The sequence below is a fragment of the Rana temporaria genome, chromosome 2, assembly GCF_905171775.1.
Source record: "Rana temporaria chromosome 2, aRanTem1.1, whole genome shotgun sequence".
NCBI classification, from domain to species: Eukaryota; Metazoa; Chordata; class Amphibia; order Anura; family Ranidae; genus Rana; species Rana temporaria.
In genome coordinates, this window is record NC_053490.1 from 221,778,784 (window position 1) to 221,800,418 (window position 21,635).

General features: G+C 41.4%; 1 protein-coding gene across 1 annotated transcript in view; it reads right to left on the minus strand.

The window, feature by feature from the left end:
- Window positions 1–17,809: 17,809 nt before the first annotated feature.
- LOC120926504 (cytochrome b-245 heavy chain) overlaps window positions 17,810–21,635 on the minus strand; it is a 69,862-nt gene continuing 66,036 nt past the window's right edge. Inside the window, exon 13 of the mRNA XM_040336483.1 lies at window positions 17,810–18,368. Within this exon, the coding sequence (XP_040192417.1) occupies window positions 18,242–18,368 (127 nt within the window). The 3' untranslated portion in view covers window positions 17,810–18,241. The remainder of the gene's footprint in view (window positions 18,369–21,635) is intronic.

Below are 21,635 nucleotides of genomic sequence, written 5' to 3' on the forward strand. Positions count from 1 at the left end.
ACCCCCTGCGCCAATACTCTGCAATACCCCCTGCGCAATACTCTGCAATACCCCCTGCGCCAATACTCTGCAATACCCCCTGCGCCAATACTCTGCAATACCCCCTGTGCAATACTCTGCAATACCCCCTGCGCAATACTCTGCAATACCCCCTGCGCAAAACTCTGCAATACCCCCTGTGCAATACTCTGCAATACCCCCTGTGCAATACTCTGCAATACCCCCTGCGCAAATACTCTGCAATACCCCCTGCGCAATACTCTGCAATACCCCCTGCGCCAATACTCTGCAATACCCCCTGCGCAAAACTCTGCAATACCCCCTGTGCAATACTCTGCAATACCCCCTGCGCAATACTCTGCAATACCCCCTGCGCAATACTCTGCAATACCCCCTGCGCCAATACTCTGCAATACCCCCTGCGCCAATACTCTGCAATACCCCCGCGCAATACTCTGCAATACCCCCTGCGCAATAATCTGCAATACCCCCTGCGCCAATACTCTGCAATACCCCCTGCGCAAAACTCTGCAATACCCCCTGTGCAATACTCTGCAATACCCCCTGCGCAATACTCTGCAATACCCCCTGCGCAATACTCTGCAATACCCCCTGCGCAATACTCTGCAATACCCCCTGCGTAAATACTCTGCAATACCCCCTGCGCAATACTCTGCAATACCCCCTACGCCAATACTCTGCAATACCCCCTGCGCAAAACTCTGCAATACCCCCTGTTCAATACTCTGCAATACCCCCTGCGCAATACTCTGCAATACCCCCTGCGCCAATACTCTGCAATACCCCCTGCGCAAAACTCTGCAATACCCCCTGCGCAATACTCTGCAATACCCCCTGCGCAATACTCTGCAATACCCCCTGCGCAAATACTCTGCAATACCCCCTGCGCAATACTCTGCAATACCCCCTACGCCAATACTCTGCAATACCCCCTGCGCAAAACTCTGCAATACCCCCTGTGCAATACTCTGCAATACCCCCTGCGCAATACTCTGCAATACCCCCTGCGCAATACTCTGCAATACCCCCTGCGCAATACTCTGCAATACCCCCTGCGCCAATACTCTGCAATACCCCCGCGCAATACTCTGCAGTACCCCCTGCGCAATACTCTGCAGTACCCCCGCACAGTACTCAGCAGTACCCCCGCGCAATACTCTGCAATACCCCCACACAATACTCTGCAATACCCCCGCACAATACTTTGCAATACCCACGCACCAATACTCTGCAATACCCACACACCAATACTCTGCAATACCCACGCACCAATACTCTGCAATACCTACGCACCAATACTCTGCAATACCCACGCACCAATACTCTGCAATACCCACGCACCAATACTCTGCAATACCCACACACCAATACTCTGCAATACCCACGCACCAATACTCTGCAATACCCCCGCGCAATACTCTGCAATACCCCCTGCACAATAATCTGCAATACCCCCTGCGCCAATACTCTGCAATACCCCCTGCGCAAAACTCTGCAATACCCCCTGTGCAATACTCTGCAATACCCCCTGCGCAATACTCTGCAATACCCCCTGCGCAATACTCTGCAATACCCCCTGCGCAATACTCTGCAATACCCCCTGCGTAAATACTCTGCAATACCCCCTGCGCAATACTCTGCAATACCCCCTACGCCAATACTCTGCAATACCCCCTGCGCAAAACTCTGCAATACCCCCTGTTCAATACTCTGCAATACCCCCTGCGCAATACTCTGCAATACCCCCTGCGCAAAACTCTGCAATACCCCCTGCGCAATACTCTGCAATACCCCCTGCGCAATACTCTGCAATACCCCCTGCGCAAATACTCTGCAATACCCCCTGCGCAATACTCTGCAATACCCCCTACGCCAATACTCTGCAATACCCCCTGCGCAAAACTCTGCAATACCCCCTGTGCAATACTCTGCAATACCCCCTGCGCAATACTCTGCAATACCCCCTGCGCAATACTCTGCAATACCCCCTGCGCCAATACTCTGCAATACCCCCTGCGCCAATACTCTGCAATACCCCCGCGCAATACTCTGCAATACCCCCTGCGCAATACTCTGCAATACCCCCTGCGCAATACTCTGCAATACCCCCTGCGCCAATACTCTGCAATACCCCCGCGCAATACTCTGCAATACCCCTGCGCAATACTCTGCAGTACCCCCTGCGCAATACTCTGCAGTACCCCCGCACAGTACTCAGCAGTACCCCCGCGCAATACTCTGCAATACCCCCACACAATACTCTGCAATACCCACGCACCAATACTCTGCAATACCCACGCACCAATACTCTGCAATACCCACGCACCAATACTCTGCAATACCCACACACCAATACTCTGCAATACCCACGCACCAATACTCTGCAATACCCACGCATCAATACTCTGCAATACCCACGCACCAATACTCTGCAATACCCGGAAAATACTCTTTTTCAGCCGGCGATTCCCTACACCATAAGAATGATCATGGCGGCTGTTCCACCTTTTGATCGTTCTTATGGGAGGCGAAAACGGGACGTCCTCCCTCCCTTCACCCTCTGGTGCTTCTTCCGACTCACTGCTACGATCGAAGCCAGGAACGTTTTTTTTTTTTTTTTAAGGCTTCCCAGCCTAGAGGTGAGATGTGGGATCTTATTGACCCCATATCTCACTGTAAAGAGGACCTGTCATACTATATTCCTATTACAAGGGATGTTTACATTCCTTGTAATAGGAATAAAAGTGATCAAAACATTTATTTTTGGGGAAAAATGTGTCAAACTAAAATAAATAAAGTAAAATGAACAATATAAAAAAAAAAATTTAAAGCGCCCCTGTTCCCGTGTGCTCGCATACAGAAGCGATCGCACACGTAAGTCCCGCCCACATATGAAAACGGTGTTCAAACCACACATGTGAGATATCGCAGCAAACGTTAGAGCGAGAGCAATAATTTTGGCACTAGATCTCTTCTCCAACTAAAAAGATGTAACCAGTAAAAATATTTAAAGCGTCACCTATGGGGATTTTTAAGTAGTGAAGTTTGGCGCCATTCCACAAGCGTGTGCAATTTTGAAGGGTGACATGTTGGGTATCTATTGACTCAGCGTAACTTCATCTTTCATATTATGCAAAAACATTGGGCTAACTTTAATGTTTTTATTTTTTTTAAAAAGCACAAAACTGTTTTATTTCCAAAAAAAAAAACGCATTCGAAAAATTGCTGTGGAAATACCATGCGCGATAAAAAGTTGCAACGACCACCATTGTATTCTCTAGGGTCTTTGCTAAAAAAGCATATATAATGTTTTGGGTTTCTATGTAATTTTCTAGCAAATAAATTATGATTTTTCCATGTAGGAGAGGAATGTTAGAACTGGTCTGGGTGTTCCAGAACGCCTGATGGTGCTCCCTGCATGTTGGGCCTCTGTATGTGGCCACGCTGTGTAAAAGTCTCACACATGTGGTATCGCTATACTCGGGAGGAATAGCAGAATGTGTTTTGGGGTGTAATTTGTGGTATGCATATGCTCTGTGTGAGAAATAACCTGCTAATATGAAAATTTTGTTTAAAAAAAATCTTGATTTTTGCAAAGAATTGTGGGAAAAAATGACAACTTCAAAAAACTCACAATGCCTCTTTATAAATACCTTGGAATGTCTTCTTTCCAAAAAGGGGTCATTTGGGGTGTATTTGTACTTTTCTGGCATGTTAGGGTCTCAAGAAATGAGATAGGCCATCAGTACTTCAGGTGTGATCAATTTTCAGATATTGGCACCATAGCTTGTGGACCCTACAACTTTCACCCAGACTAAATAATATCCAATTTTTTTTGTTGTTACCAAAGATATGTAGCAGTATACATTTTAGGACAAATTTATGAAGAAAAATATTTTTTTTGCAAAATTTTATAATAGAAATGAAGAAAAATTAATTTCTTTACAAAATTTTCGTTCTTTTTTCATTTGTAGGGAAACAAATAAAAACCGCAGAGGTGATAAAATACCACCAAAAGAAAGCTCTATTTGTGGGAAAAAAAGGACAACAATTTCATTTGGTTACAGTGTTGTATGACTGAGTAATTGTCATTCAAAATGTGAGAGCACCGAAAGCTGAAAATTGGTCTGGTTATTAAGGGTGTTTAAGTGCCCAGTGGTCAAGTGGTTAAACTTCCTTGCAAACTGTCTAGTTAAGAAAAATTAAATATGTCAATTATATCATGCATGCCCTTTAACAAAGGCTCAACTAGTGTTATCCATGTTCCAGGGCAATCTAAATATATTGCCTGGCAAAGAATAACATCAAATCTCTGTAAATATGATCCCACGGCAGATATGCTTTTTACATTTGAAGGCAATTTAATTATACTATTGAGTGAAGAAACATCAAAAAATAATACTGCTGCTCACAATAGTGAAACATGTAGGCCAGCATTCAACTACGTTGTACTTCCTTTAATGCTGATTGCATTGTATATATGTATCTCAAACATTGAACAACACCCCTGACATTGTGTATCTAGAAGTCTCCAAAGGGTTACTTAAAGTATTTTTTGACACTTATAGCATAATAATGGTTTTGATTTCAACAGGTGCTATAGATTTTCAATCTCATTGGCCCTGTGGAATAGGCAGTTAATGTCTGTATGTGCTAAATTCCTGTAATCCAGTTATTATGCAACAAACTCACAGGGTTTTATGTGATACAAGGAATGCAGCATGCATTCAATGCAACATGCATTCAATGCAAAATCTTATCTGTTCCAGATACAGTGCCTTAAAAAAGTATTCAAAACCCTTGAAATTTCCCACATTTTCCAAATGTTGTCATGTTGTAACCACAAATGTTAACAAATGTTAATTTATTTTATTGGGATTTTATGTGATAGACCAGCACAAAGTGGCACATAATTGTGAAGTGGAAGGAAATAAATGATAAATGGTTTTCAATTTTCTTACAAATAAATATGTGAAAAGTGCGGCGTGCATTTGTATTCAGCCCCCCCCCCCTGCGTTAATACTTTGTAGACCCACCTTTCACTGCAATTACAACTGCAAGTATTTTTGGGGGGTGTCTCTACCAGCTTTGCACATCTAGAGAGTGAAATTGTTGACTATTCTTGTTTGCAAAATAGCTCAAGCTCTGTCAGATTGGATGAAGAGCGTCTGTGAACAGCAATTTTCAAGTCTTGCCACAGATTCTCAATTGGATTTAGATTTGGACTTGGGCCATTCTAACACATGAATATGCTTTGATCTAAATCATTGTAACTCTGGCTGTATGTTTAGGGTCATTGTCCTGCTGGAGGGTGAACCTCCACCCCAGCCTCAAGTCTTTTGCAGATTCTAACAATTTTTCTTCTAAGATTGCACTGCATTTGGCTCCATCCATCTTCTCATCAACTCTGACCAGCTTTCCTGTCCCTGATGAAGAAAAGCATTCCCACAACATGATGCTGCCACCACCATGTTTCACGGTGGGGATGGTGTGATCAGGGTGATGTGCAGTGTTGGTTTTCTGCCATACATAGCATTTTGCTTATAAGCCAAAAAGTTAAATTCTGACCAGAGCACCTTCATCCACATGTTTTCTGTGTCCCCCAAATGGCTTCCCGCAAACTGCAAATGGGACATCTTATGGCTTTCTTTCAACAATAGCTTTCTTCTTGTCACTCTTCCATAAAAAACAGATTTGTGAAGTGCACAACTAATAGTTGTCCTGTGGACAGATTCTCTCTCCTGAGCTCTGGATCTCTGCAGCTCTCCAGATTTACAATGGGCCTCTTGGCTGCTTCTCTGATTAATGCTCTCCTTGCCCAGCCTGTCAGTTTAGGTGGACAGCCGTGTCTTGGTAGGTTTGCTTTTGTGCAATACTCTTTCCATTTTTGGATAATGGATTGAACAGTGGACCATGAGATGTTTAAAGCTTGGAATATTTTTTTAGAACCTAACCCTGCTTTAAACTTCTCCACAACTTTATCCCTGACCTGTATGGTGTGTTCCTTGGCCTTCATTAAGCTGTTTGTTCATGAAGGTTTTCTAACAAACAACTGAGGACTATACAGAACATCTGTATTAAGATTAAATTACCCACATGTGGACTCTATTTACTAATTAGGCAATTGCTTCCACTAGATTTTAGTTAGGGGTATCAGAGTAAAGGGGGCTAAATACAAATGCACACCACACTTTTCACATATTTATTTGTAGAAAATGTTGAAAACCATTTATAATTTTCCTTCCACTTAACAATTATGCACTTTGTGTGGGTCTATCACATAAAATACCAATAAAATATATTTACATTTTTGATTGTAACATGACTAAATGTGGAAATTTCAAGGGGCATGAATACTTTTTCAAGGCACTGTACTGCCTCCTGTTAGACAATGCCAATCTTTAGAAAGCACTGTTCTTACCTCCCAATGTGCACAGTGATAATGAAAGCTGGATGCTAATAGGTTGTCTTTCTGGGCCCTATTTTTGCTGGACAGCAATAAAAGCACACTCTCCCCCTTACTTTCCTGTATGCCTTGATGAGACATCTATTTTTATAACCCTTTTTTTAGAATCTCCTCCAAGGACAGCCTGCTTCCTTTTCAAAATCCTCCTCTGTTGAACAGATACACTGTACTTGCAGAAATTGTCCCATAGGTATCCCTTCATTTTAAGTTCTTGGGTGAACAACTTTATAAACACTCAACCAGATTGAGACAGACTGATTTCCAAGTCCAAGAACTTTACTGGCCTCTTACGATTAGTATTAGTGAATTTTTAATTTGAATCATTAATTTTGAGACAGTCTGAAAACACCTCAAAATTCTCTTCCCACCTTTCCGAAACATTAACACATTGTTATGTACTTGTACCAAGTCAAAGCTCAGCACAGTACCCAGATGCCTGAATATCCCCGAACAATTGATGCTCCCACTTCCCTAAGTTCAGCCCGGCACAGGTAGGACTATTCAATGTAGTAATCACAAAAAGTGGTTTAATTCATTCTCTATGAGACCCAAATGACAATGTCTTTGACCTCCAGATTGGTGTAATTCAAAATCCATTTATAGAGACCATCACAAAAGTTAATTGTGGAGCTGACTGGTTTATAATTGGATGCCATGGGTGTCTTGAAAATCTGTATACAATATATATGGTTGGTCAGTACCTATGCTTTACTGTATAACTTGTCTATTAGACATATGTTAAAAAAGGCTGTTCTGTTTAATGTAACAATGTGTTGGTGTAATGTATGCGTTTACAACTTTGTGCTTCTCTCATTTCCCTAACTATAGATGTAAATATCGTTGTGAGTTAACCTATTACCCCTGAAGAAGAGGTTTACCTTCAATGACCTCGAAAAGTTGGGTTCTTCTATTGTCAGTTAGATATTTTCAATAGAGTTGGCGTTTGTATTGTACACAATCTAATCATTGCATCCATTAATGTGCATCCTGTCATTTTAGATGTTTGTTTTTGCATCCCTGATTTGTTGCAAATGTTTGCTATAAATATATAAGGGTCTCAAACAGTGTACATAGGGTTAATTTGGAATACAGTATTGGATTTCACATCTGCTTGGCAAGCAATACATTTTATAAACATTTATCCTGATAGACAGAACACTAAAATATCACTCCTCAGCATAGTTTTTCATTTCACAGGGCAACATGTACAATGGCATGGACTAATAACAAAGCTATAAAAAAAATAGGATTACGTTGTTAACTTCTCCTTATAAAAATGCTAGTTCACTGCCTGTTAAGTTAATCCATTGGTTTCAGTTGGTTAACTTCCTGTATATATATTTTTGGGATTTTTTTCTAAACCACAACCATAGTGAAAAAGCAGAAATGGGTTTAAGGGTTAAATATTGCAAACAAATGCATAGGTTACGTCATTTCTTTACTTAGTAATGTTTTATTTTGAAACATGTTGTGCAAACTGTTGGTTAGATGTATTGCAAAGAAAGTGTTTCAACAATAGATATTAAGTATATCTAATAGAAAAATAGGAACAGTGATAACCATGGAGGTGGATAAAAACATTTTACATACGGTATCTTTTCTGAAATGACAGGTATTGAAAAGGTGGCATTTGTATTTACTATTCTTTCCACTACACTTATCTTCATGACAAAGGTTACACGCGGAAATAAACAAAAACAAAATGTGAACTTCACATGGAAACAGCATAAAACTATGTTAAAAAAGAGAACTAGATAAAAAAAAACATGCAAGGAACTCACCAGGCAGTTGTACTGTACATGTTTATTACACTAGTTTAATGTATTTTAAGATCTATTTTATTAAAAGATTTTATGATTACATTTTACAGATAGAGGGCCATATTCCCGTAGATTTCGGGCGGGCGTCGCGTAAGCCATTTACACTCCACCGCCCCAACCTACAGGAGCAAGTGCTGTATTCCCCAAACACTTGCTCTGTAGTTTGGGGCGGCGTAGTGTAATTGGCCCGGCGTATCCCCGCGTAACTCCAAGGGGGCGGCTTGTATTTAAATTAAGCGCGCCCCCGATTCGAACAAACTGCGCATGCGCCGGGCTTAAAATAGCCCAGTGCGCATGCTCCAGTTCTCGGCGGAAAACGTCAATGACGCCGACGTGTGCGTCATTGACGTAAAGTCATATTCAAGAACGACTTAGGGAAACGACGTACCCGATGGGAAAAGACGACGCGGACCCGACGCCATACTTAACATGGCGTACGTGGGACTGGCGTAAGGTTACCCCTCATATAGCAGGGGTAACCTTACGCTTACGCAAACGACGTTAGCGATGGTTACGCGACGCAAATTCGTTCGGGAATCGGCGTATCAGGCTCATTTGCATAAACAAATGAGACCTGAACGTAAACGCCACCTAGCGGCCGGTTGGGTAATTACATTTAAGATCCGACAGTGTAAGTGACTTACACATGTCGGATCTTAAGCGTATCAATGCGAAAATGATTCTAAGAATCACTCGCATTGATACGCGGGCCAAAAAAGAGAGATACGATGGAGTATCCTGAGATACTCCATCGTAACTATACTCAGAATATGGCCCATTGTATCTGTCTGGCTTAGTTTATCATTAATTGGAGGACTTTTTGTCAAAGCTTTGCTTTCAACAGTCAACAGTTGCTACCAGTATCTCCAAAGCTGGTCATACATGCTGGAGGTTGTATGACAGAATGCTGAGCTGAATGAGAAAAATCCATCGTTTCGACCATTCACACAGCTGGTTGGGTGAATCTCTCGCTGCTGGGTATTGTAGATTTTTAAGAAAAGCCTTTAGAATTCCGATAAATTCAATTAATATAGTGTACCTCATCCCTAATATTCTATAAATCAAAAATGTATTGATCCAATGGGACCTTTAATGGACAACAACAATACAGAGAGACAAGAGACACCTAAGTGTACTGGACATATGAAGCCTAATACATCAGCTTAGAAGCTTCTATGTGGGACCCATGAGAACATATAAGTGTGTTATTATGTCTATATATAGTTACATAGTTATGTAGTTGGTAAGGTTGAATAAAGACAACAATCCATCCAGTTCAACCTATGTAGGTGTGTGTGTGTGTGTGTGTAGAAAAATGATTTCCCATATCCCCTTATATTGTTTTCGCTAAGATGCACATCTAAGAGTCTTTTAAAACTATCCATACTTCCTGCCGACACCACCGATTGTGGAAGTTCCACATCCTTACCGCCCTGACAGTGAACAAAAAAAACTTAAAGTGGATGTAAACCCACTCTCATCATTTCTAAATGACTTCCATAGTGCTGATCTATAAGGATATACATTCCTCCTGTATGTATCCTTACCTGTCAAATCTCTCCCCTTTAGCTGTTTGGAGCCCTGCAATACTCCAGATTCTGTGGGCAGGTCTGTTGTCCGGAGTTTGGTGGGTGGAGTTGTGATGTCAGTAGACTCCTCGCCCACCTCTACACTCCCTTTTGGCCAGGCATCGATATTTCTTACACTGAACTTCTGCTGGTTTTGTGGATTATGCCCCATGATCACTAACATCCAGGAGAGTGACCACATGACTTCAGCATGCCCAAGCATGCTGAGGTGTGGAGCAGCCAATCCTGGGAGAGCTGGAGAAGAAAGGAGGGGGGATGTGAAGTACACAGAATGTCAGTCACAGCGAGGTGGACGAAATGGACACCTATTTCCCTGTGTGTCTGTTTTTATCATACTGAAGAAAGATAGGAGGATTGCTCAGAGCTGGATTAACTCTTCATGGGAAGACTGGGCACATATTAAAGTGATATTAAAGTGATACTAAACAGAGAAGTGTTAATTGCCATAATTCATTCGCATAAATAATTTATATCATGCCACGGTATTTTGTTTTCTGTTTTTTAAAATCCTCTAAGTACCGTATTTATTAATAAAAGGCCCTGCAGTGATTAAATACCACCAAAAGAAAGCTTTATTTGTGTGGAACAAATGATAAAAATGTCATTTGGGTACAGTGTTGCAAAGTGTGACTGTGCTGAAAACTGAAAATTACCCTGGGCAGGAAGAGGGTGCAAGTGCCCGGTAGGCAAGTGGTTAAAGACTAGTTCTGGCCAGCTCAGTAGATTGTTTACAAAACAGTGGATGCATTTCTAAATGCACAAAATATATCTACATACTAACATTCATAAGTAATAACACCAAGGATAGTTGATCCAGGGAATATCTGATATCTGATTGCCTCCTGGGGCATCAGCAAGGATTTTTTTCCCCTGCTAGAAAAAAATTGGACCACGATTTATTATTGTTTTTTTTGCATTCCTCTGGATCAACTGTGGGTAAAGATTTGTTTTTATGGATGTTTTCTATTTATATATTTTGTCTATTGGTTGAACTAGATGAACTTGTGTCTATTTGAACCAGACTAACTATTTTTTTTCAGCAACTATGTAGCGTCAGGGGAAATCCATTCAGAGAACACCATCTAGCATTTAATAAGCCTACACATGTCGACATCTGCCAGATAACTCTGCACAGGTGAATGGCTATTGCTGTTCCGTGCAGCCTTACCATGATAGCATAGAAAAAAAATTGTATATTGATTGTGTGCCAGTCCATTGGCACCTTGCATGGCTTTTTTATCAAGGTATGATTGACCTATCTATAAACTTCCCTACTTTATGAGTTTTAATTATTACATAAACAAGACAAACAAAAGTAATGAGGAAGTGGCAAATATATTTATCTTAGATTACATAGAGGAACTTGATATTGTTGCTCTAAACATACTGTATGCTTCTGTTGTAGGTTAGAGAGAGTAGTGTTCAATTCTGTGTATAATACTTTTGCTGCCAGAGCCATTTTTTCATTTTGTGCACACTTATAAAAAGGCACATTTTGAAAATGCACTTAAAATCGCAAAACATTTAATATTTTATGAGAGCAAGAGATTCAGTAGAATAAGATGGTGGAAGTTGCAATTTTTATGTAAAATTATGTGCTACGGTTTTTCAAATCTATATTTTCAGAAACACAAAATAATCCCTTTTTTCTTTAACCACTTTAGCCCCGGAAGATTTTACCCCCTTCCTGACCAGAGCACTTTTTACAATTTGGCACTGCGTCGCTTTAACTGACAATTGCGAGGTCATGCAATGCTGTACCCAAAAAAAAATTGCGTTCTATTTTTCCCCACAAATAGAGATTTATTTTGGTGGTATTTAATCACCTCTGCGGTTTTAATTTTTTGCACTATAAACAAAAAAAGAGCAACAATTTTGAAAAAAAAAAACAATATTTTTTATTTTTGCTATAATTAATATCACCCAATAAAAATAATAATAATAAAAAAATAATGTCTTCATCAATTTAGGCCAATATGTATTCTTCTACATATTATTGGTAAAAAAAAAATCACAATAAGCGTATATTGATTGTCTTGCACAAAAGTTATAACATCTACAAACTATGGGAAAGATGGATGGTGTTTTTGTTATTTTTTTTACTAGTGATGGCAGTGATCTGCGATTTTTAGAGGTATTGCGACATTGCAGCAGACAGATCGGACACTTTTGACACATTTTTGGGACCATTGACATTTATAGAGCGATCAGAGCTATAAATATGCACTGATTACTGTATAAATGTCACTGGCAGGGAAGGGGTTAACACTAGGGGGCGATCAAGGGGTTAACTGTGTGTTCCCTCACTGTGTTCTAACTGTGTGGAGAGAGATGGGACTAACTAGGAGAGATGACAGACCATTGTTCCTACTTTGTAGGAATACACCATATGTCTCCTCTCTGACAGCACAGGGATTTGTGTGTTTACACACACAAATCCCCATGCTGGCTCTCGTGCACACGATTGCTCACGGCCGGTAGCCACGCGCATTGGGTCCTCCGCTGTGCAGCGGGCACGCACGCGCTAACGACAGTGCTTGCGCACCCTCTGGTGGTTCTCCTGGGCAAAGTATATTTAGGGGATTTCGCCGAGGAGAGTCATTCTGCCACAGTATATCTGTGTGAGCCAGTCGGGAACTGGTTAAAATGTAACAAGTGATAAATAGATACTGGCACTTTTTGGGGGGGAGCAAGTACCTGCTTTTGACAGGTACCGGCTCCCACTTCCAAGTAAGACCACCGCGGCAATCTTCAAATATGTCCAGCCCCCTCCTCCTTCCCTCTGCTGTCTTCTGGTTCACAGGTTCTAGAAGATGGCGGGACCATTCAGAAAGTGCAGCGTGACTCGTGAAAGCGCAGTAGGAAAGCTTTAAAATCGGACTGATGGACGCCTGACCGATCGGTCAAAACCGATGGTTAGTACGCAAAAGCATTGGTTTAAAACCCGCGCATGCTCAGAATCAAGTCGACGCATGCTTGGAAGCATTGAACTTCGTTTTTTTCAGCACGTCGTTGTGTTTTACGTCACCGCGTTGGACTCGATCGGTTTTTGAACTGATAGTGTGTACGCACATCAGTCCATCAGACCATCAGACCATCAGTCCGTTTTCATCAGTTTGGACTGATCGTGTGTACAGGGCCTAACAGAGCAGGCATGCAATAAACCTAATATAATCAAGTAAAGAGAATTACGGTATTTTATTCAGTTTACATGCTAAAACTGTTCAATAAATCTGATTTAGAAAAGAACAGACAAGTATATGAAAACATTATATATGTATAACCAGTGATATTTATGCTTCATAATATGCTTTATAATGCATAATAAAAGCTAACAATGCAAAATCACATTATTTAAGCAATGAACATTTTTTTTTTAGAGATAATTTGAAAAATATACTTAACTATACAAAAAAGAAATATATTAAAACTAAAAAGCAAAAATAATGGCACTTTAATTTTGCATGCTGTATTTTAACAATTTAAAATGCATTTGTATTGAAAATACTAAGCTGTAAGGTGATTTAAAATGATTTAGCAGGGACCCATTTGCTATTGTTACATCATTGCATGAACCCTTATAAATGTTAAAACAAACTGTGCACCAAGATCCCTTGGAACTACACGGTTTCTTTCAGATTGACTGTACATAAGAATATATGCATTGCAGTAATGAACTTTGGCATGCATTGTGCTGCAGTTTTAAAGGATTTCCCTTTCAGTGGGCTTAAATAAGATCACATAAAGAAAACCGTATGCAGCGTGCCGCATACAGGAGATTTTCCAAACAGGCACAATGTAGCATGCCTTGCTATTCCTATAATTTGTATAAATGCACACAGAAATCACGTGAGAAAATATTTATAAAAATATGTAAATTTGCATGATTAAGTTCTTGATATACTGTATATACAAACTGGTGTGTGTATGTCCTGACCATAATATACAAAGTAAATATATACAAACTATGACATCTCTTTAGATGTAAATTGTATGTCATAAAATACCAATTTTTCCTCACCTTTATGTTATATACATATATTTGTAAATTATATGTTTTCATGGAAATGTTGTGAGGTGAAATAACCTGTAGTTGCAATGACTCTTAATTGAATGTCATGTGAGTTTCATTAAAGACCTATGTTTCAAAACTTAAAGAGTAGGAATGAGGTTTGGGGTTTACCTTTACCATGGGTCTCAAAAAGGTTGCAGATTTAAGAAGCAACCTACAATGCAATGCATAGCCTTTGCCTCCAGTCACAGGAACCAATAAATGAAGGAATGGATAAACCAAGCCCCTTTATAAAAGATTGGACTCACAGTAGCTATAGGTGTCCGTTTCTCATACAGCGGTAAAATACTGCTACTCACTTCTCAGGCATTCTCAGAGAAGATCACTCTCCTCTGTGTGCCAGTTCATGAAGCTTTGTAGATCGCTTCACCTTTGAAAGGAGTGAAACAATATACCAATGCTTCAAACACTGGAGAACGGCCCCTGATACTGGGATCTCGTGAGACGAGATTACCGTATCAGAAATTCACAGAAACACCAAGATATCAGTTTATTAAGCAATGATAAATTATCACTGCTCAATACACAGACAGAGGGTGTGGTTATTGTTAATAAAATAACAAGTCCCCCTATATAATATATATGTATACACACACATTATATATACATGTATATACACACACACATTGTATGTATGTATATATATATATATATATATATATATATACACACACATAAATATTACAAGGGGACATGGTTACTGTCTTGGGGGGTCTGAACGAGGTAGAAACCAAGCGCCGAGTAAACCAAGCGTGTGTACGAGGCTTTCAGGTTTCTCGTCTGGAAATCTGGCCAAAATTTTGACGAGAAAAATAGAGAACCTGCACTCTATTTTCTCGTCGAGATTCTTGTCTGCCTGTTTCCCGACGAGAAGCCAGAGAGTGTGTATACTGACCTGTCGCCGTGGAAACCCACGCATGCTCTAAATGACTTTGACGCATGCGCGGTAGCTTCCACAGCATAGGTAGGTTGAAGCAAGATGGCGGCGACGGCATCGAATGTGACGAGCGCATGCTTGTCGTACGCGATGACGTCACCGCGTTCTTGCCTTTCAAGAGAACTGCAGTTCTTTTGAAAGGTCTGTGTGTACACTCGGGCGGCAAGAGATTCTTGCCAAGAATCTCGTTGGGAAAAACAATGTTTTTTTTCTGACGAGATTCTTGCCCGTGTGTACGAGTCCAGAGGATGGCAGACAGGTCTGTGATGTACAAAGCAGGTACCAGTGGGTGCCAAGGACTGCACCAACCCTCTGCGCACCGCCATTCCTCTGCCAGTCTACTGTACTGTGCCATAGCAGCCTGGCATCACCTACATCGGCATGAGCTGAGCTACGTGCTGGTACTGTGGACTAGACATGGGGATAGATATATAGATAAATGTTTTACATTGTTAAATTTGTATTCACATTCTACTGTTTGCATCTATATTTGTATGCATGTATGTATCTATCTGTCTATCTATTATCTATCTACATGGTTGGAGCTGGAGGGGTCATAGGGGTCACAATCGCAACTTTTCCCATGCTTCAGGGGGTCCGTGCAGCCTTCCTGTCACACTAGATTTTACACTGTGACTCTGGAGAAAAGCACTTGCTACATCACCCTGTGTAGGTAATTCAGTCAACGCAGAGGGCCCAGGCTGGCCTGACACCTACACAATGTGATGGGGTAAGCCCTTTCCCCCAGTGGCGCACTATCTGCTTAGTCCCCCTGCCCAGCCCAGTAGAATTCCTCCTTCCCAGCCCTTCTCAATCCTGCTTAACCCTGCTCAACCGTGTACATGCACCCAAGGTGGGGGCAGGCAGGCCCCACTCTGAGCTGCTGGGTTAAAGCAGTAGGCTTGTATGTGAATCTGGAAGTCAGAGGGCCAGCTTACCCCAAGCAGGGCCCAAGTTGGGCCCTCTGAGTTTCCTCTTTTACATACAAGCCTGCTATGGTTGGTAGTGGGCAGGGCCCCAGGTTAACTTTTGCATCTGGACCCTTAAGGTTCAAGCTATGCCTCTGACTTTATATGAAGGATTATTTAAGGATGTTACATAGACTAAGATATCAAGCTAAAAAATCTCACACTTAATATAAGTGAAGATTGCTGCACTTTTACCACTCCTTGGATACAAGGAGATAATGAAAAATTGTGAAAATATAAAATATTGCGCTGTCTCATATATAAACAAAAACTCTAATCAAAAAATTATAACAAGCACAGCGTCTCAACATGTGATTAAGAAAAGAGTTCAATAAAACAAGTGTCCATGTGTATCAAAAATTATTTCAATTGTATTCCACCAACTGAATGTGCTATACACCGTTCCCAGTGATAATATAATACATCAATCCATATGAAGATTAAATTGGCCTCTTACCAAATCACTACGATCTCTAGATGGAGGTGGCTGCGGGCTTCTGGGACTTTATAAATTAAGAAAACAATGCTGCAAAACTACAAAATGGACCTTTACTAGAATACACCAAGCATGAGTATTATAGGGGTATTTTTATCTAAAAAGTAAAGATTTAGTTGGGACTTCTTTCTGTGTTCCCAATCCTATACACACACCTGAGGGAAGTGCAGTGATCTTCCTGAGCAAGACAAGCTGTGCTAGGACGCTGTGGAGTAAACCTTTAGTGTGGAGACAGAGTTCAGAGTATGCAATGTGGGGACACTAAGCTGGGGTCTATCGGATCCATCCATATGGAAGGTCGGGAGACACACAGAGGATGTGGCCGGGCATCGGGCATTTACGTACCTCATGCGCTAGATGATCTCCTAATATCTAGAGATCATAGTGATTTGGTAAGAGGCCAATTTAATCTTCATATTGATTGATGTATTATATTATCACTGGAAACGATGTATAGCACATTGAGTTGGTAGAATACAATTGAAATCATTTTTGATGGACACTTGTTTTATTGAACTCTTTTATTAATCACATGTTGAGAGACTGTGTTTGTTATAATTCTTTGATGAGTTTTTCTTTATTTATGAGACAGCGCAATCTTTTATATTTTCAAGTTTTTTTAAGATATCGAGTCTTATTTTATTGTTTTGTGAGAATATTAATAAAAAATATCTGCCTCTGTTTCTTATATTCCTAGCCTTACATCCTTAAAAGCTTAGAGCAGTGTTTCTCAACCAAGGTGCCATGGTGTGGGAGGGCCTCTGATGTTATTGATGGACTTCTGACATGCTGGGGAACCTCTGGTGTGGTAGAGGAACCTCTGACATGATGGAGATCCTCTGATGTGATAGGGGGCTCTGAAGTAAAGGGGGGCCTCAGACGTGATGGAGAAACTCGTGATGGGAAGGGGGACTTCTGATGTGATGGAAATCTCATAAGGGTGGTTGTGTGCTTTGTACCAGGTTTAGGTTTCTCAAGCCTTGCACACACGGCTGGGAATCCCGTCAGGAAAAAAGCGTTGGTTTTCCTGACGGGATTCCTGGCAAGCTTGCCGTGCATACAGATAGCCATTCAAAAGAACTGCCGTTCTTTTGAATGGCAAGAACGTGGTGACGTCATCGACTACGACGAGTGGGCGCTCTTCACATTCAATGCCGTCGCCCCCATCTTGCAACACTACCCTTGTATGCTACCGCGCATGCGTCGAAGTCTCATCAAGCATGCGTGGGTTTACCTGGGGACAGGTAAGCATACTGATGTAAGGTTTTCTCAGCAGGAAACTCTCTGCTGAGAATCCAAACAAGAAAATAGAGAGCATGTTCTCCTTTTTTCTCGTCGGGATTCCCGGCAGTTTCCTCAACGAGAAAGCATACACATGCACGGTTTTCACAACAAAAAGCTCTCCCAGCAGCTTTCTTGCTAAGAAAACCGGTTGTGTGTACGAGGTTTCATTGATAAGTAACTTTTAACATTTTTACATTTTAGACTGGGGTACCTTGAGATTTTGTATATTTTTAAAGGGTGTCACGACTGAAAAAAGGTTCAGAAACACTAGCTCAGAGGGTTTTAACTTGATTTACATGCAATTAAAATTCATCTTCAAAGCCTGAAAATGCCAGCCTCGAATCTGTAACAGGCCCATAATGTATGTTACATATTATTTTAATAATTCTTAAATGGCTGCACCCACCAAATGTTTTAATCTTTGCTCCAACACTGTTACTAGCAAAGTTCAGTGCTGGCGAAGTATAATATTGCTCTTAGTATTGCTGGAGACTATACACCGTGCTCTTAAATGTAAGATCGATGTGTTTTTCATATAGAGCCAAAAGTATAACATTTGTTTTCCTTTGAAAATGTACAAGTTTAAGTTTAGAAGTTTTCCTTGTTGAAGATGAAGTGAATGCCCCTGGGGTCCCCACTGGAGTTTCCAATGCACAGGCCACTGAGGGTTTCGGCAAGATTTTCAGGTCCACACAGAAAGACACCCACTCTGGAGCTTGGGAGCAAAGAAAAAAAAATTATATTGTTTTGTACAAGGTCGAACAGTTGGTTAGTGATATTAGACAGTATATGTAGTTGGACGTACACTCAAAACCTGACATCTGAAAAAGACAACCATCCTATAAACAAGTTTGCCTGGATCTCCCATGTGTGCATATCTACGTCCATGCTGGTGTGAGATCAACCAGACACCTCCAGCACTGGATTAATCTTTAACAAACAATAGCAATGAAAAACAGTCTAACAAAGCTGATTGCCAAGAGTGGGTGACCACAGTTGCCTGTGGCTACCCACAAAAATGTTTAGATTTGATGACGAACCTCTTACAGCATTTCTAAACTCAAAAGTTATTTTTACTTTATTTTTATATGGTGATTCAGCCAGTAACACACTTTTTTTTTTAAATTTTTTATTTATACAAAATAGAAGACCGGCCCACAAGGACCACAGCAAGTAAACAGTACAACGGTTGACATGTGTAGGCGCTCATACAAAACATGGCAGTTACATAAGAAAAGTATTGCGAGAACTCTTAAGCTGTCTGTGGAGACACCTCTCCCGGCTGGGAGTAGCAGCGCACGGCACGGAGGGCTATGTGCCATCCGTCCCGCATCGCCGTCCCCAGTTCAAAAGCCGGCACCCCATCCCATTCCGTGCTCTTGTGGTATCTTCTACGGCCGGAAACTATGGAACCGTGTGCCAGTCCTCTACCATTTCCATTTTCTAAGTGTAGTAGAGTATAGGAAAACAGAAGTAGAAATCTGGGTGCTGCTCAGTGAGCAGTCCAGAGATAAAAAAGGGGAGAGATAGATAAATAAAAGAATAGAGGGAGAAGAGTAGTAGAAGGGTAGGTATTTAAGTGGGGGATAAGGAAGTGGGAGGGGGGGGGATTGGGGGGGGGAGGTTCGCGAGCATGGATCAGCATCCCTGTCCGTCGGTTCCTTTTACCGTGGCGGCCTTCGCCGTCAGGGTTGCATGTCCAGGTGGGGGGGTAGGCTCTGATCAGGGGGTGGCGGTGGTTCTCCTCTAAGGGCCTGGCCCTCTTCGGAGTATTTAAATATTGCCCATAATTGCCAGGTCTGGGAGTAGAGTTCACCCCTATCTTGCTTTGACAGGACTAGATCCTCCATCCGCCCGATCTCATCCACCTTCCGTAACCACATGGCCACTGTCGGTGGGTTGGAGGATTTCCAGCACAGGGGAGTAACACACTTTTTGTCTTAGGTTGACTATACTCTGTGAAGGAGCAATGGACCCACCCAGAGATATAAGTTCTGTCAGCCTGTGGACATAGTAGTGTTAGAGGCATTAGCAAATTTATATAGAATTCACTAATGAAATAAAGCCAAACTCCAGCTAACACTTTCTAAACAGTTACAGCAACAGTTTTTTTTTTTTTTTAGGATAAAGGTTTTACTTTAATGTGTCAGTGTTAAATGGTTTGTCTTAACCCTCCAACTGCCACTTTTGCTGGACAGCTTGGTTTGTTAAAGAGGAAGTAAACCCTCGGTATTTCCTTTTTTTTTAAATACACCTGCAAGAGAAAGTCATAGTGAGCTAGCATGCGCGAAAACACGGCATTAACCCAGTTAATGCCATTCACAAAAATGGCACCGCTCAGTGCGCCTGCGCCGTTGTCTATGGCGCGCATGCACCGTAGACAGCGGCGCCCGTTTCTGTGAAAATATCTCCTTAACCGTGTATGTTAAGGAGATATTTCTTGCACCTACAGGTAAGCCTTAATCTAGGCTTACTGTACCTGTAGGTGCAAGTTGCAAGAGTGGGTTTACAACCACTTTAAAGAAGTTGAAAAATATCAGACTTACTGGCCGAATCACCAGCTGAAAAAAAAAAGGAAAAAGGTAAGAAAAAAAGAAAAGTAAATCAATGCAGCTACCACATTTAAGATTTTAAAGGTTGCAATATTTTACATTTTTTGGGGGTTAGATATACTTTGGGTGCCCTTTATATTTTTAGTATTGTTTTGATTTTTTTTTTATTGATTACACAATTAGGTAATATTACTTTTAAATTTGCTGTATTCCTGTGTAGGGATGAGCTGAACACTCCCCCCGTTCGGTTCGCACCAGATCCTTTGAATGGACCGACCGTTTGCGCAAACATTTAGAACCCCATTGACGTCTATGGGACTCAAACGTTCGAATTCAAAAGTGATCATTTTAAAGCCTAATATGCAAGTTATTGTCATAAAACGTGTTTGAGAACCTAGGTCTTGCCCCAGGGAACATGTATCAATGGAAAAAAACTTTTTAAAAACGGTCGTTTTTTCTGGAGCAGTGATTTTTAATGATTCTTAAAGTGGAAAAAAAATGAAAAATTCCTTTAAATATCATACTTACTGGGTGTCTATAGTATGCCTGTGAAGTGGCACGTGTTTAGAACTGTCCCTGCACAAAAAAGTAATTTAAAACTGCTTGTGGCTTTAATGTAATGTCTGGTCCCTTCAATATGGATGAAAATCAGTGAGAAAAATAGCACAGACACACACCACGCAGCTTTAGGTGCACACTGCAGAGGACATGGGCAGTACACACCACCTAGCTTTAGGTGCACACTGCAGAGGACACGGGCAGTACACACACCACGTAGCTTTAGGTGCACACTGCAGGGGACACAGGCAGTACACACACTACGTAGCTTTAGGTGCACACTGCAGAGGACACAGGCAGTACACACACCACGTAGCTTTAGGTGCACACTGCAGAGGACACAGGCAGTACACACACCACGTAGCTTTAGGTGCACACTGCAGAGAACACAGGCAGTACACACACCACATAGCTTTAGGTGCACACTGCAGAGGACACAGGCAGTACACACATCACGTAGCTTTAGGAGCACACTGCAGAGGACAATGGCAGTACACACACCACGTAGCTTTAGGTACACACTGCAGAGGACATGGGCAGTACACACACCACGTAGCTTTAGGTGCACACTGCAGAGGACACAGGCAGTACACCACGTGAGAATACTGCAGCTAGAACAATCACCTGCCTGCCTGTCAGTAAATTAGGAAGAGCGGATCTAGCTAAACTATACAGTGTATAAATATATATACAACACCTGGGATGCATATATATTCTCTACACACTGTAACTTTAACTGACTAGCCTGCCTGCCTGCTCTATCTACCTACAAAAAAATGACACTCTTTCTCTCTATCTTCTCTCTCTTAACCACCGCAACACACTACACAAGGCTGACCTGCAGGCAGCCTTTTATAGTGTGAGGCGTGTAC